The sequence below is a fragment of the Salvelinus namaycush genome, chromosome 16, assembly GCF_016432855.1.
Source record: "Salvelinus namaycush isolate Seneca chromosome 16, SaNama_1.0, whole genome shotgun sequence".
NCBI classification, from domain to species: Eukaryota; Metazoa; Chordata; class Actinopteri; order Salmoniformes; family Salmonidae; genus Salvelinus; species Salvelinus namaycush.
Window position 1 is genome coordinate 14,930,613 of NC_052322.1, and position 15,058 is coordinate 14,945,670.

The 15,058-nt window shown below is 40.8% G+C and overlaps 2 protein-coding genes across 7 annotated transcripts; one reads left to right on the forward strand and one right to left on the reverse strand.

Moving 5' to 3' along the window:
• Nucleotides 1-585: 585 nt before the first annotated feature.
• Nucleotides 586-8,531, reverse strand: cbx5 (chromobox homolog 5 (HP1 alpha homolog, Drosophila)). The gene is made up of 5 exons (XM_039010546.1): nucleotides 8,232-8,531; nucleotides 7,424-7,641; nucleotides 5,462-5,684; nucleotides 4,494-4,594; nucleotides 586-4,191 (listed from the first exon to the last, which is right to left on the reverse strand). The coding sequence occupies exons 2-5, from the start codon at nucleotides 7,564-7,566 to the stop codon at nucleotides 4,050-4,052; spliced, it is 609 nt and encodes a 202-aa protein (XP_038866474.1). The 5' UTR covers nucleotides 7,567-7,641; nucleotides 8,232-8,531; the 3' UTR covers nucleotides 586-4,049.
• Nucleotides 8,532-8,728: 197 nt separating this feature from the next.
• Nucleotides 8,729-12,390, forward strand: LOC120061044 (heterogeneous nuclear ribonucleoprotein A1-like). 6 transcript variants are annotated; one of them, XM_039010539.1, is made up of 10 exons: nucleotides 8,729-8,826; nucleotides 9,320-9,436; nucleotides 9,632-9,989; nucleotides 10,085-10,180; nucleotides 10,420-10,506; nucleotides 10,595-10,684; nucleotides 10,869-11,060; nucleotides 11,395-11,589; nucleotides 11,760-11,838; nucleotides 12,092-12,390. In XM_039010539.1, exons 1-9 carry the CDS (start codon nucleotides 8,815-8,817, stop codon nucleotides 11,825-11,827), a joined length of 1,215 nt encoding a protein of 404 aa, XP_038866467.1. In that variant the 5' UTR covers nucleotides 8,729-8,814; the 3' UTR covers nucleotides 11,828-11,838; nucleotides 12,092-12,390. The 6 variants fall into 6 exon arrangements, with proteins under 6 accessions (XP_038866467.1, XP_038866469.1, XP_038866468.1 ...); XM_039010541.1 differs by having other exon boundaries at nucleotides 10,869-11,018; XM_039010540.1 differs by having other exon boundaries at nucleotides 10,619-10,684.
• Nucleotides 12,391-15,058: the final 2,668 nt, after the last annotated feature.

A 15,058-nucleotide genomic window follows, 5' to 3' on the forward strand; every position in this document is an offset into this window, starting at 1 on the left:
ATGTGCTTAAAATAAAGTGTTACTAATTCTGGAAGTGATTGAATAAAGGTCTGTAATAAACCATTAATAAATTGTGTGTTCATTTATTTATAATTACTCCTACATTTAACCATTTGCTAATCATGAGTAAAGTATTTTTGCAGTCCCTAATCTAAAGTGAGTGCCATTTACACTTTATAAATACTTTGAGCGACCAGTGTAATTTCTCACAAAAAGATGGACACGCCCTTGGTAGACATTCCTGCAGTACCTGGTAAAGAACAAGCACACAACACAGGACATTAAAGGAACTATATAGATGTGTGAATAACTAGCTTACTAACATTTACAAATGTGGGAGTAATTATTATTAAATGCTGAACAAACGGTTTGTAAATATCAAACTGGCAGTACATGTCAGTGTGTCTCTCTCCCCACATCCATTACACGACTGCTGCAGCAGCAGAGATGCCTGTGCTGCTCAGCATCACTGGGACCAGAAGACCACACTGCCTGTGCTGGGCCCAGCAACATCCTAGTACCTATACCTGTAATAGTAATTAACTCTTAGGATGGCAGGGGACATATGACAGCCAGGCACTTATATTTGCAATAAGCAGTTAGGCTTTTAAGGTATAAGCCAATGATCATTTATTAGGCATTTATTCAGTAATCATTATCTAAAAAGTGTTTATTTATTCACAACTTGGATGTTGCTGGGCCCAGCACAGAAAGACAGATGTACTGCCTGTTCCTTAACGTTGGCACTATATGTAACAGCAATCAACATATAGTGGTGAGTTGTATCTCCAGTGGTGCTTTTACATGTCGTCTTTTAAACACGAGCTGGTTAAAAGGAGGACTATATTTCACCGGTCACTGGTACAGTGATAAACGCTGTACTATAGTTGCCTATGTATACGTGTGAGGGTGTTTTCCTGACCACCATGTGATCAAAGCAGGAATACCTTAAGGGCCTGGTTGTAGTCTTTACTATATAAAGCCTCTTCATACGGGCCAGGTGGAAGAGAATATTCCATTGAATTAGCTCAATATACAGAGTTGGACTAATAGAGGCAATATGCCATCTGTCACCTAGATGGTACTCTTGAATTAAACCGTTTTTTGAAAGTCTAAAATAGTCTAGGCGATGTATAAAGCAACTATTAGTATATCAATCATTGAATCTCTCGATAGATATAATGCGTATTCTCTGTAATGTGGGGAAATTAGATTAGTTTATGAGCAATAAATACTCAATTAGGTCCATTTCAGGATTTCCTTTGACATGGCTCCATCTGCTGGTTAAATATGACTAGTGCACAGCAGTCTAGCAGAAACATCACCAGTCCGTTGAATGTTGAAAACAGTTTACCACAATACATATAAAACCCAAATTTCAGAGCATTAAAAAAAAATGGTAAGATACACCAAAATGTGGAACACTTTGAAAAAAAGAAAATCAAAAATGGACTACAAATGAAAATCTTTGAGTAAATATAAATAAAAAACAGACAACCGTTACATTTGTCCTGAATAGAGGTGTTTCTGAAGAGAGAAGGATATCAAAGTAATCTTTCACTTGTTTCTATGACTACAGTGACAAGACAACTCAGGACTCAATTGCTCATTTAAAAAAAAAAACTTGAGTGGGAAAACATCACAAATTGAATACGAGAATATTTGACCACAATACATAGCAATAGCACTCTGTCCATCATCAACTCAATGCTATAGGCTACAAATATACTGGAATACTTTTCCTCTATTCTGTGACTAAACAACCTTGCTCTTTGTTACCACACATGTGGATATGATATCATTGAACACAAACTCAATGCTCTACATTCAACACAAGGGGTAGAAAGCCAAAATGGACAGAATAGGCAGTTAAAACAAATCTGTAATATGAAGCCAATGATGTGGATAACATCTTCCCAAAACATTCAGTATTTAGCATTAACAGGAAAGATGATAAAACTAGAAAGTCAGGTCAGGACAAATGATCTTTCTACAAGTGGAACAAATACTCTGTAGGTTGAGTGGACTTAACACTTAATACTCTGAAAAAATCAAAAATCATTGACAGGATCTTAAAACGTTCAAATGGATCGATAAGCATTCCCAAGAAGGAACAGTGTCTGGAAGTAAGCACCGATCTGCCTTATCCCATTCTCTCACTCAGGGGACTGGGCAGAGCAAGTCGGCAGAGCCATTTAGCCCCAGGGTGGCATACCTTGATCAAATCAATCAGTATGGTCGTTTGGTGTCACTTTCTACTGCAGAGCATGTGGCATGCTGATTGTCAACTGACTTCTGATCTTAGGGTCGGGTTCCAATTCAGCACTGCTGTGATTATGTCATTCACATTTGCAAATAAAGATGGCTTGAAACATTGGGTACAACTTTTGAAGTGGCCCGTCTGTGCATCTGTAATATTTGCTTAATTGTGCTTGTTGTGGTGATAAAATTGTCTGATAAATAAAAAAAACGGGTAATCGGAAGAATCCAATTCCAAGTTAGGAAAAAGCAGCTACTCTGACTAAATATGTTCATGATCTTAGCAATGGAATCGGAGCTACATGATTACTTGACCTACAGAACAGCTACATAACAGAAGCCAATCGACAAAAGAGTTTAAATATTAAAATGTAGGTTATTCAAAACTTAGTCCAGCCACAGTACTAGCGAAGAATTGGAGAAATAAAACAAGACATGGAGTACTTAGAGGGGACCATATTGACCTTAAAACATCAAAAGGTGGACTAAAACTACTGAACAAAAAAAATAAGCAGGGGAGATTTTCTACCAAGGTGATCTGATTACGATAAAACAATTTTATCTACTGCATAACTACTGTTATGTTCGAGGTTTGATAAGACTTGGAAGGCGATCATCTTCCATGGGGAAACATGTCGAGGGCTCGTATTCAAAGTTTCCCCAGAGTGCCTGATCTAGGATCAGTTTTTTTATACTTTTTAGATAACAATGAATATGAATATATGGACAGGTGGATCAGCACTCCTACTCTGAGACGCTTTGTGAATGCGCTATGAAAGTCCCCCCTACTTCCTGGATCATGTCCCATACCGTTTTTGAATGGGATTCCAGAGTACATCAAATTCATGAAAAAGGTCATTAAAGATACATGTAAAATGATATTAGTAGATTTACTCCGAACTGATGGCTTTCATGAAGGTAGAAGTAAATGAATCCACTAAAACAAATATATGCTTAGGATGGCGGCGCACAATTGGCCCAACGTCGTCCGGGTTAGGCCGTCATTGTAAATAAGAATTTGTTCTTAACTGACTTGCCTAGTTAAATAAAAAAACTTTTTTCCCTTCACGTTTTCATGATTTACTCTTGAATCCCATTCAAAAACAGCCAGTACATGATTCAGGAAGTAGGCGGGACTTTCATACAGGGCACTGGACCATACGTTGATAGACGAGGCCATTTTAACGTTACCTCTTAGTTAAGACGACTACCTTCAAGTCACCTTAAGATGGCTGCCAGTACCTAGACAGGGTACCACAGAATCAAGAATCGTACTTACACAAAAATACAGAAAGGGAATAAAGAGGAAAGAAAGACAAGCCGTCCCCAGTAGCGAGCCCAGCCACCCTGTTTCACCACCTCCAAAACCCACAGTCTTCCCTCATCCTTCTCAGTTTGTGTGTAAAACGGCTAGATTGGGCTCTTTGTTATTCAGGGACATTAACCTGTACATTGGGGCACGGAGGGAGGTATCATGAAGTGGGCAGTGTCGTCCATCGTTGGTTTGTATGGTTTTTGTTATGGTCATTAGCGGGGGGGGGGGGGTCTTTCAGTCCCAAATCGCACATAAACCCTCCATTTTGCCTTAACCCGTCACTGGTGGAAAATATACCACTACACTACTTACACCTACCCAAGCCACAAAAAAAAGGCGACCATAAAAAGTGTTAAGGCCAAGGGGAGGAATAGGTTGCGATTTGGTACTGGCTATATGAGTGTCTCCAGGTTGTCCCTGCAGTCGGGGGGGGGGGGGGGGGGTCAGTGACCATTCCTGTGATGACACTTCCTGCTTACATGCTCACAGCGCCTTTCTCCTTCTTATCCCCGTCTTCATGCCAGGTGAGGCGCTCTTCGTAGAAAGCTATGACGATCTGCGGGCACTTGTGATTGGCCTCCTTGGCCAGCACCAGATCTGCCTCATCAGAGTCCTTCCTGTAGCGAGACGAAATAAAGAAAGAAATAAACATGCTTTATTTACAGGCCTATTACCATGATGAAGTAAAGACAAGACGCCCTAGTAGACTACTTAGGAAATAACGACAATTCACGATGTCACAAGACTGGATCAGGAAAACCAGAAAGCTCTTAGACCCACTGTCTTGAAGAGGAATAGTTAACAAAATCAACTTTAAGTGAGCAACCACTTCAGTTAATCAGTTTCCGGTCACCAGTTTGAAGACATTCTCAGTGGCGTAATCTAGTGGACGACATATGTCTTAGTACTCAACACTCACCACTTCATGAGGAACATGAGGTCTCCACAGGAGTCTGTGGCTCCAATAATCTTCTCTGGTTCCAGACCTCTCTCAAAGCCTCTCGCAATCAGGACGTCATCCTGGAAGAAAGGAGAAATGACCAATTATACCGCTGATCATCTCTATGTTGTACATTTGAAGTGAAACTTAGGTACCACCGCAGGAAACAAGCACAGACAAGAGTTGTATTTCACAAAGCCTTTGTCATTCTAGTGACGGTAAGCAACACCCAAAAGCTCAACTATTTCAGTTTGAAATGAGGCGTCTTCAGTTGGTTATAAATATGCAAAGGAAGTTCTCCAAGATGATCAAGCTTTTGTTCTAGCCAACAATTACAATGCTGCAACACTTGGTTGGACACTTAAGAGGTCATAAAAAAATAAAAAAAAGAAGTGTTGAATGGCCTATCAGTGAGCTGCAAAAGCTGGAGAGGTAACGAATCTCAATGAAAGTCACCCCCTTTCATAAAGTGATGATCTGTTTTGTAGACTTGCATGTGGCAGTCAATTCACATAGCTCTTAGTGTCTAGTGTTAACCAAGCCTGGTCTATGTAACCCCCATCCCTCCTTGATTTTTGTCTATGTAACCCCCCCTTATTTTTGCACTTTCACACACACTACTTCTACTGTTTATTATCCTGTTTGCCTAGCCTCTTTTACCCCAGCGACATGTACATATTTTCGCAACTACCTCGTACCGGTACTCATCGTATATAAATCTCATCATTGTTATATTGTGTTACCGTTTCCCTTTCGCAAATGTCTTCATTTCTAACTCCACATTGTTGGGAAAAGTCTTGTAAGTATGCATTTCACAGCAAAGTCTACACCCGTTGTAGTCGGCACATGTGACAAATACATTTCTATTGGATTACAAACAACTCATTCTCGCTGTTTTTTGGGGGGGGAGACTTTGTCCACACGAATTCACGAGGTCGGTTACGCACCTCTTTTTTCCGTTTGGGCTTGTTGCTGCTCCCCTCCTCATCATCGTCAGAGTTTCTCCTCTTGCTGCTGCCTTCCTTGCTACGGCCTGATGACCCCGCACTGGACTTGGCTCCTACGCTGCTGGGGGTGGCACCGCCGCTAGGCTTCTTGTAAGTCTTCATAAACTCAGCAATGAGCTCGGGGCAGCCGAGATTCTTCTCTGGCTCCCATGTGTTGTGCTTTCTGCAAACAATAAATGCATTGTCATAGCAAGAACAAAATATATTCGATAGGGAAAACACACTGCAGGGTTATTTCTGAATATTTTTTATTTTAAGTATTGTGCAGGTGTATACTTAGTATGTAGAAAATTGACCTATTTTAAATAAGATCTTTTTCATTTTTTTAATGTAAAACTGGTGAAACCATTCCCACCGCCTAAGCCCCATTTGACACAGAAAAACACCTGCACTGGCCTTCTCACATGGTTTCCAATTCATTTTACACCCAACCCTCGGTGTGCACGAGTCAGAGCGTTGTACAGAGCATGAAGGTAACCAAAACATTTCAGCACTGAAAGCCATGAAAAATCAATACCATTATGAATTGTTAGGGGTAGAAATTAGCGAGCTACTGGAAACGTCGTAAAATAATAATTCACAGTAACATGTAACTAGAACACCAAAATATTTTTCTTCTGGGGATTTTCATCAAAATGTTATCCATGGAAGGGTCCTTTGATGTTCTGTTGACATGTGTTTCTTAAAGCATAATTTTTTCCTTACCCAGGCCCCCTTTAAGATGCCATAATGTTTTGTCTGCAGGTGCTACAAGGCAAAAGTTAGTGTCATTTGAAGCTTTATGGCTTGTAAACATGAATATTTAAAATAACATTTTTGATATAGCAATATAGCTGCATTCCTAACATGTAAAAGACCCAATCTCCTCCACTTATGCCCTTGGGGAATATCCATGGCCATCTTTGCCGTCGGTCCAAACAATTAGCCAAGCAAGGGAAGTTGGCAACGTAAGCACGTCAGCCCTTGTTTGTGATAAGAGTATGCAATTCTGTTCACGCCAGGGCCTGAAATGCCCCATAATTAAATTTGGGATGATTGTACATCCGCTAAGAAAAGCCTACCAAAATGTAAAGACCAACATCAACATGGAGAAGTCAGCATACAAGTGTAAGCAAAAAATGCATGTAAATAAGCTAGACAATAATTGCAATCATAGTTGACTGTAGCTCAAATAAAGCACACCACACACCAACTACCGGTGGTTCCATGATCACTGAAAACAACCATAGGATGAACGAGTGGCGATTTCCAGGCAAGGGCGGTGCAATAAAAAGTAACCAAGTGTCCACTTAATTTGAGGGTCTGTCTTTTACGTGTTTGGAATGCAGCTATTGTTTAACATAATATACAAGTTCCAGGGTGGGATCTCTGATAGTTTTAAAGTTATGGCCCATATACTTCTGAGGTTGTATCAGGGGGAGTTGGATATGCAAAAAACACATTTCCAACCCACACATGTGTAGTAAAACACTTTTCAGGGCTCTGCAACATGACCATTTTACTCACATATGCACCTAAATAGTTTGCTTTGTGACCTGAAATGAAGGATTCTGGCTTTATTACCTCAAATGTTTTTCTTTGTGCGCGTTTCTAGTTTGGCGCACACGTGCTCCTTGTGTACAGTTGTGCTTGTACATGTGTGAAATTGTACACCCACCAAGTTATATTATGTTCAACAAAATTGAAAAGTGAGCCAAATCAAAATACTACACACATTAGAGCAAGCAGTAAAGCTTTATATGACCCCAACTTTTGCTTTGTAGCACCTACTTAAAACTTCAATTAATTATTTCTCAAATATATGTCAACAATACTTTCTCCAAAGGTCCCTTCCATGGATTTACACTTTGTGAAAATCTTATTTTGTTATAGTCTCGTCTGGAATCACCCAGATGGACTTACTCTGAATAGCCTTTCCACTTAAGGAAGAATTCAACTCGGCCCTTCACCGTCCTTCTGTCCAAAACCTTCTCCACAATAAATTCTTCCTCTTCTGAAGATGAGCCCGAGGCATCATCATCATTTTCACGAGTCTTCTTTCCCATGATTTGGTAGCGGTACCTCAAATGAGTGAACAAGGGGCACGTCCCAACTTGGAAATGAAACGTTCGAAATAAAACCTAGAAAACATAGAAACAAAGTTAAGTAATGCGTGCAATATAATACATTGGTCAGCTGTTCATTACTACTAGCTAGCTACAGCAGATAACTAACCTAACTAGTATAAAATCATGATACAGCTGACTGTCCGTTTAAAGGGAATCACTCGAATTAAAAACCATGCTAACGTTAGTAGGTTAACGTTCGCTAAATTAGCCAACACGGCTAGCTGGCAAGCAGATGCTTTGCTTCCTTGATACAACACATGGCCTGTCCTCTAAAATAAATAAGGGTAAATTAACTAGTTATCCAATTGCCGTTTTAATTTGTTCCAGTTTGCCAACGATAATGTTACATTTACAGTACATAGAGGCATTTCAATCTAGCTAAATAGCCCTAAGCGCGTGTAGACTTGTGTTTGTCCTAACCCCCGCCTGGCTAGCATGAGAATGAGCTAGCTAGCTGTTCGCCACTGGCTAACGTTAACAATTTATCAAGCGTTATCCTCAATACTTTTTGCTTGAGACGGATTGATTGAAATGGGGGGGGAGGGTGTAAACTAGCTAATATTAGTTAAGTAGCTAAGAAATTGCTATATGTATTTACTCACCCTTGCTAGCTTTAGCGGTTTACTGGTTCGTTTTCTTGACGCTGTTGCTGGGCTTTTCGTTTCCCCTCCCAAAACGACTTGCTTGTTTGCCTCGCTGTGCAAGAAAGCGAGCGCCAAAATGCACAATGGCAGACCGTGCACGCCCACGAAACCGTCAAGCCAAATAACTAGGAGATCATCAGTAAATGTTGTAGCTATGTTCACTTAGGAAATATGCGGACGTATTTTTGGTATTACTTCTATCAAATAGACTATTTGCTAAATGTATACAGACTAGCCTGGGAATGGAATGGAACTGAAGTGACGTCTACATAACGTTTTGACAAAACGTAAGCCCACACCCACCACCGGCTAGTATCGTTTTGTTATTGGACATTGCTGATAATTGACTGTAAAATATCCAATTGGAGTTGCAGCGGAAGTGAGAAATTGAATGCAACGGCAATAGATAACCAATCGCTGAATCCAAGAGGCGTATCCTCCCTATTTATTGTACTCTTTGTTTCATTTGCAGGGTCGTTGCATTCTGTCGCAGATCGTCTTTCTTCGAATAAGGCAAAGGAATCGTAAGCTACCATCCACAATGTCGAAAGAGGTAAGTTTCTCTAACGAATATCTACATACAATTTTGTTCTTATGTGCATTAAATTTTAACGTGTACGTTGACCAATCTAACCAAAAGGGTTTTCCACTCGCGCGTATCTATTAATACAGCCATAGCTCATGTGGGGACGCCGCCATCTTAAAGGCCTCATGGCCTTATTGTTCGTGCGTTTTGCTCAGCCATTTTGCAAGAAAGGACGTATCTTTTTTTCCCCCATTGCGTTTAATATTAGTCAGATAATTTAATCCATGCTTCAACCATCACACATTATATAGTTTTGGTTCACATTTGCCAAATGCCCCGCCATGTTGAAATTTGATATTATTGTTTGACCCCCCCCCCCAAACGTGTTTGTTTTTGACAAACTTAACTGCAGGAATATTGACGAACGGTTGGTAATGAACTTTGAGTTCGCTAGAGTGTAGCGCTCGCTTGCTGATCTGCGTCTTTTGTTCTAAATACATTGTAATTTTTTTTTGTCTAGGCCCCACGTGAACCCGAGCAGCTCCGCAAACTGTTCATCGGAGGTCTGAGCTTCGAAACCACGGATGAGAGTTTGCGAGAACACTTCGAACAATGGGGATCTCTTACAGATTGTGTGGTGAGTATAATGTAAAAAAATATAGCAAGACATATTATCAGCTACAGGGAGAACTGTACCCGAATTGACTACAGCGTCACACAGGTTTACATTCCTTGTTAATGCTTGATTGGTAATCCTAAATATCGGTGAATCTGTCGTATGTATTTAATTTTTTTATTAATATTTTTGCCTTAAATTAAATCTCATCAACAGGTCATGAGAGATCCAGCCAACAAACGCTCTAGAGGTTTTGGGTTTGTCACCTACTCTGGTGTGAACGAGGTCGATGCTGCCATGGAAGCACGCCCCCATAAGGTTGATGGTAGGCTGGTAGAGCCCAAGAGGGCTGTTTCCAGAGAGGACTCTAGCCGTCCAGGCGCTCATGTCACAGTGAAAAAGATATTTGTTGGCGGTATCAAGGAAGACACTGAAGACTCCCACCTACGAGACTACTTTGAGCAATTTGGCAAGATTGAAGTAATAGACATTATGACTGACCGCACCAGTGGCAAGAAGAGGGGCTTCGCCTTTGTCACGTTTGATGACCATGATGCAGTGGACAGGATTGTCAGTAAGTAGTTGTCTGAACAATCTCTTTGTATTGACGAAAATAGCTGAGTTTCATGAGTTATCTACTGTATTTTAACACTGCCATTGTATTTTCAGTCCAGAAATACCACACGTTGAACGGTCACAATTGCGAAGTGAGGAAAGCATTGTCCAGACAGGAGATGCAGACAACAGGAGTGGGTATGAGGGGTGGTAAGTACATTTGCACGCAGAAAGTTACAGGAGTATTTCCTGCTTCAGGACATGTGATATGGCCTGGGAAGGAGTCCACACCCTTGCGATAAGCAGTATCCCTGTGTAACACATTATGATACATTTTATTTGAGTACATTTTATATCAGTCACTTCACATACTATAATTGCCAAGATTGATTCATAGTTAAATCATGAGTTGTTGCGTTGGCACTAATTCTTTGAGTTTTCTTTTCCAGCCCGCGGAGGTGGCGGCAACTATGGCAGAGGTGGAGGATATGGAGGTAATGATTTTGGCCGTGATGGTGGATACTTCGATGGCCGTGGTATGTTGTGGTCCTGCACCACTCTCTCTCTCTCTCTCTGCTTTAACCTGTATGCTTAACCCCTTGTGATTGTTTCAATATACTTTAGGTGACGCTGACTCGTCTGTTTCAGGAGGCAGAGGGGGTGGATACGGAGGAGGAGATGGCGGTTACAACAATGGTTATGGGGGAGGTGACGGTAAGATTTGGATTCCAGAATAGCCATTCAATAGCTTTTCTCACCGGTGGCAATTTTAGCTGGTAAACATGTCATTACAGTAGAAAGAACTTAACACAACATGCATTATTTGAGAAGCCACAAGGATATTACCATATTTTTTTTAGATGGCCGTGTATTTAGATTCAAACTTTCCTTTCTATAGGTGGTTATGGTGGAGGCCCTGGTGGTTATGGCGGTGGTAACCGTGGCTACGGCGGAGGACAAGGTTATGGTGGTGGACAGGGTGGCGGCTACGGTGGTGGAAATGGCTATAACGACTACAACAATGGCAATGGTGGAAACTTTGGCGGCGGTAAGTCCATGGCTTCCCCACAAGAAGCAGCCCCAGTTGGTGGTAAGTGGATGGCATCATAGGCTGTGACTTAATTCTCACACTACATTCTGTTTGGTGAAAAGTATTGATATATTATATCCTGTTTACAAAAAGTAAGCAACAAATGTTACCATACTACACCTGAGATTTCACGTGCTACAAAATCATATTGTAAACTCAAATGGCCTACTAAATGTGAAGTAGTATGAGGACTATGTCATGGCTGACTATGTGAAAGTGACGTACAAAATACTGTTCTCAGCTGTTCAAAACATTCAAAACATCCTTGGGCCGGTGTAAAATGTACAGAACCAATTTCATTATAAGTAATGTGGCTGTTCAAATTGTGTTGCAGGAAACTTTGGCGGCGGTGGCGGTAACAACTACAATGACTTTGGCAACTACAACAACCAGGCTTCCAACTACGGCCCAATGAAGGGTAACAACTTTGGAGGCAGCAGTGGCGGCGGTGGAGGTAGCGGTGGTGGCAGCAGTGGTGGAAGCGGTGGTGGTGGCGGCGGCGGCGGCAGGAGTAGCGGCCCATATGGAGGTATGTGGCAGACTAGCTTTAGACCAGGCACTGGTTGAGCTGTTAACTCAAGTTGGTTTGGCACGCCTTCAGGTGACTTAGGTTGTGTAATAATTATTTGGCTGACTTAACCAGAAAGCACAAGTTAGTGTGTTTTGTTCAACCTTTGACGGTTTTCTTTTTCATTTCAGGTGGATATGGAGGTAACTCAGGAGGCGGCGGTGGATATGGTGGGGGCTCCGGTGGACGACGATTCTAAATGTTCAAAAGGTATGCTTTTTTTAACGTGACAGTTTGAAACCATAACAACCGAAGTGTGTAGATGAGACTAGCATATTCTAGGATTTGTCTTTAAAATGTAGTGTTCAGAAACTACCTCCATTCTTGTACCCTTTGATACATACAATCCTAGTAGTTGTGTTTGATCCAAGCGTTAGTAATGCTGGATCTCATGTAGTAGGTTCTGGTTAATCCAACAGTCAGTGCACAGTTTAACTTAATGTTGTTCCGTATTGTTCAACAGGACTCAGTACTTAGGAGAGGAGAGCGAGACAAATGACAGGGCAGCTGCAGGTTTACACCCTAGATCTGCTCAGCCAAACAGTTGTGGCAGGTTACAGCTGCTACAAGAAGAGATGTGTACAATAGAGAAATCATGGAGGGGCTTCATACATTTTTCTGTACTGTCAAACAGGTTTCTTATGTTTCTGGAAAGCAAGCATTCCAATGAGGTTTTATGTAGATTTTGCATCTATGGTTTTTATTTGTGTAACTGCAACAATCAAGTTGAAATAAACCACCTTTCAGTTTTTTAAAACTGTCGTTCAGTCTTGTTAGCCTCTCTTTTAGGGGATTGGGTGGGAGGGGGAGGTTCTCTTCTGGTTTGTTTTAATGCATTAGACTGTATACAAATCCACATTTGAATGATAGATGCAGTCAATGGCCATTCTTTAGAAGATGAAGTACCACCTGTCAATGGAGACTCTTTGCCTAGCCCAATATGCTTTATTCCTTTCTTACACGAGACATTCTTAGTCTGTTCCAATGCACATACTACAGAATGTAGAACATCTCATATCCCAGCACATCAATGGAAGGTTTGTGACCAAGTAGTGTTACAATAGCGTTGAAGTCCTTGATGAACTCCAATGGATGAAGTTATGGTAGTACAAATACTAAGTCCACACAGAGAGCCCGTCTCTTTGAGAACTGCACCAGAGACGTGAGTTGGATGGCTAGATCAGACTTGCCTGTCAGACAGTACAGCTGCCAGCAGAAGGCTAGCTTACATGATGCAGTCTTGAGGCTAGCCAGCCATGGAAGCCAGCTGAGCTGAGGGAGAGACGTAGCAAACAAACCCATCGCCTGGCAGGAAGGAGCAGTGTGAAGCAGGAGAGTGAGTAGCAAGAAGGCATGTGAGACTAGCAGACAGCAGCTCCCAAAGCGCTTAGATGCCGCCTGTAGGTAAGAAGACTTTTCCAACTACTGTCAGTTTGAATAACATGTTCTGTAGTTGGTATGAGCAAACACTAGTTTTATTGTAGAAATTAATAGTATAGCATTAATGACCGTGTACGTTTTATTTGGATGTGCAGTGTTTTATTAGAAACCAATGCCCCCATCTAATACAACGGTCTGGACCTTTTGCGTAACATGGTCTTTACCGGCGTGCCAATCTCATAATGCATGCTGACGTTTGCAGTCAAATCATGGAATATATTTTGCAGTCAAATCATGGAATATATCAGACTAACGCCTTTCATTGGTTTATCTTCTGATACTCATTTGTCTCCTTTTCCTCTGGTGCTTTCTAGGAAAATGACTGATCGAAAGGACAGCTATCCAAAGCATGATTTTAAGCGGAACATTGTTGCATTGCATATAGTAAGCTACAATAACCTTTTTGATAACTTGGAAATATTAAGAGATTGTGAGGCTGTCCTGATTTTAAACAATTGTCTGTTCTCTTTTAGGGTGACTGGGAAGATGCAATTGGCTATTTTTATACTGCGAAGACTGCTGTGCAGGATTTTAACCTGTTTTTACCCACTTCCTGTTTTATCAATAAAATATTTTTTACCAACATACTTTTCCTCATATAAATACTGTTCAACTACCACACTGTACACAATTTTCATATTCTGATATACATGGTATACAGGGACATTTTTATAATAGAATTCCCAGGTGTACATTTTACATTTAAGACTTATCATTGTATCCAGAACGAGCATAGGCATATGACTGGTTAGCTCACGTTACTACAGTGCCTTCAAAGTGACTTGACTTTCTCCACATTGTCACAGCCTGAATTTAACATTTTATATTGAGCCTGTCACTGGCCTACATACAATACCCCATATCAAGGTGGATTTTTTTTGTTTGTAGTTTAGCATAAATTTCAGGAGAAAATATGCTTAAGTTGCACCAACTGATTTTTTTTAAATTTATAATTCCGTAAGTCAAACGGAATTTCAACTGATTTGACCTCCAAGACCAGGGAGGTTTTCCAATGCCTCGCAAAGGGCACCTATTGGTATATATTAAATATCCCTGAGCATGGTTAAATTACTAATTAGACTTGTGATGTATCAATACAAGTCACTACAAAGATACAGGCGGCCTTCCTAACTCTGTTGCTGGAGCGGAAGGAAACCACTCGGGGATTTCACCATGAGGCCAATGGTGATTTTAACAGTTTTATGGCTGTGAAAGAACTGAGGATGGGTCAACAGTTTAGTTACTCCGCAATACTAACCTAAATGACAGTGAAAAGGAAGCCTGTATAGACATTTTCCAAAAAATGCATACTATTTGCAGTAAGGCACAAAAGTAATGTGGCAAAGAAATTAACTGCCCTGAATACAAAGCGTTATGTTAGAGGCAAATCCAATACCATATTTTCAAGCGTGGTGGTGCCTGTATCATGGTATGGGTATGCTTGTCATCGGCAAGGTCTAGGGAATTTTTCATGATTAAAAACAAACTGAATAGAGCTATGCACAGGTGAAATCATAGAGGAAAACCTGGTCTGCTTTCCAGGCAACACATTCACCTTTCAGCAGGACAACTTAAAACACAAGGCCAAATATACACTGTAGTGATATACCAAGACGTCATTGAATGTTGCTGTGTGGCATAGTTTTGAATAAAATCTGTTTAAATCTATGGCAAGACGGGAAAATAGCTGTCACGAAATGCTCAACCAACTTGACAGAGCTTGAAGAATTAAAAATATAATGTGCAAATATTGTACAATCCAGGTGTGCAAAGCTCTTAGACTTACCCAGAAAGACTCTGCTGTAATTGCTGCCAAAGGGGATATCACGTGTTGACTCGGGTGTGAACACTAATGCAAATGAGATGTCGGTATTTAATTTTCAATGCATTTGCAAACATTTCTTGAAACATGTTTTCACTGTCATTATAGGGTATTTTGTGTAGCTGAACAAAAATATAAACGCAACATGCAAAGTGTTGGTCCCATGTT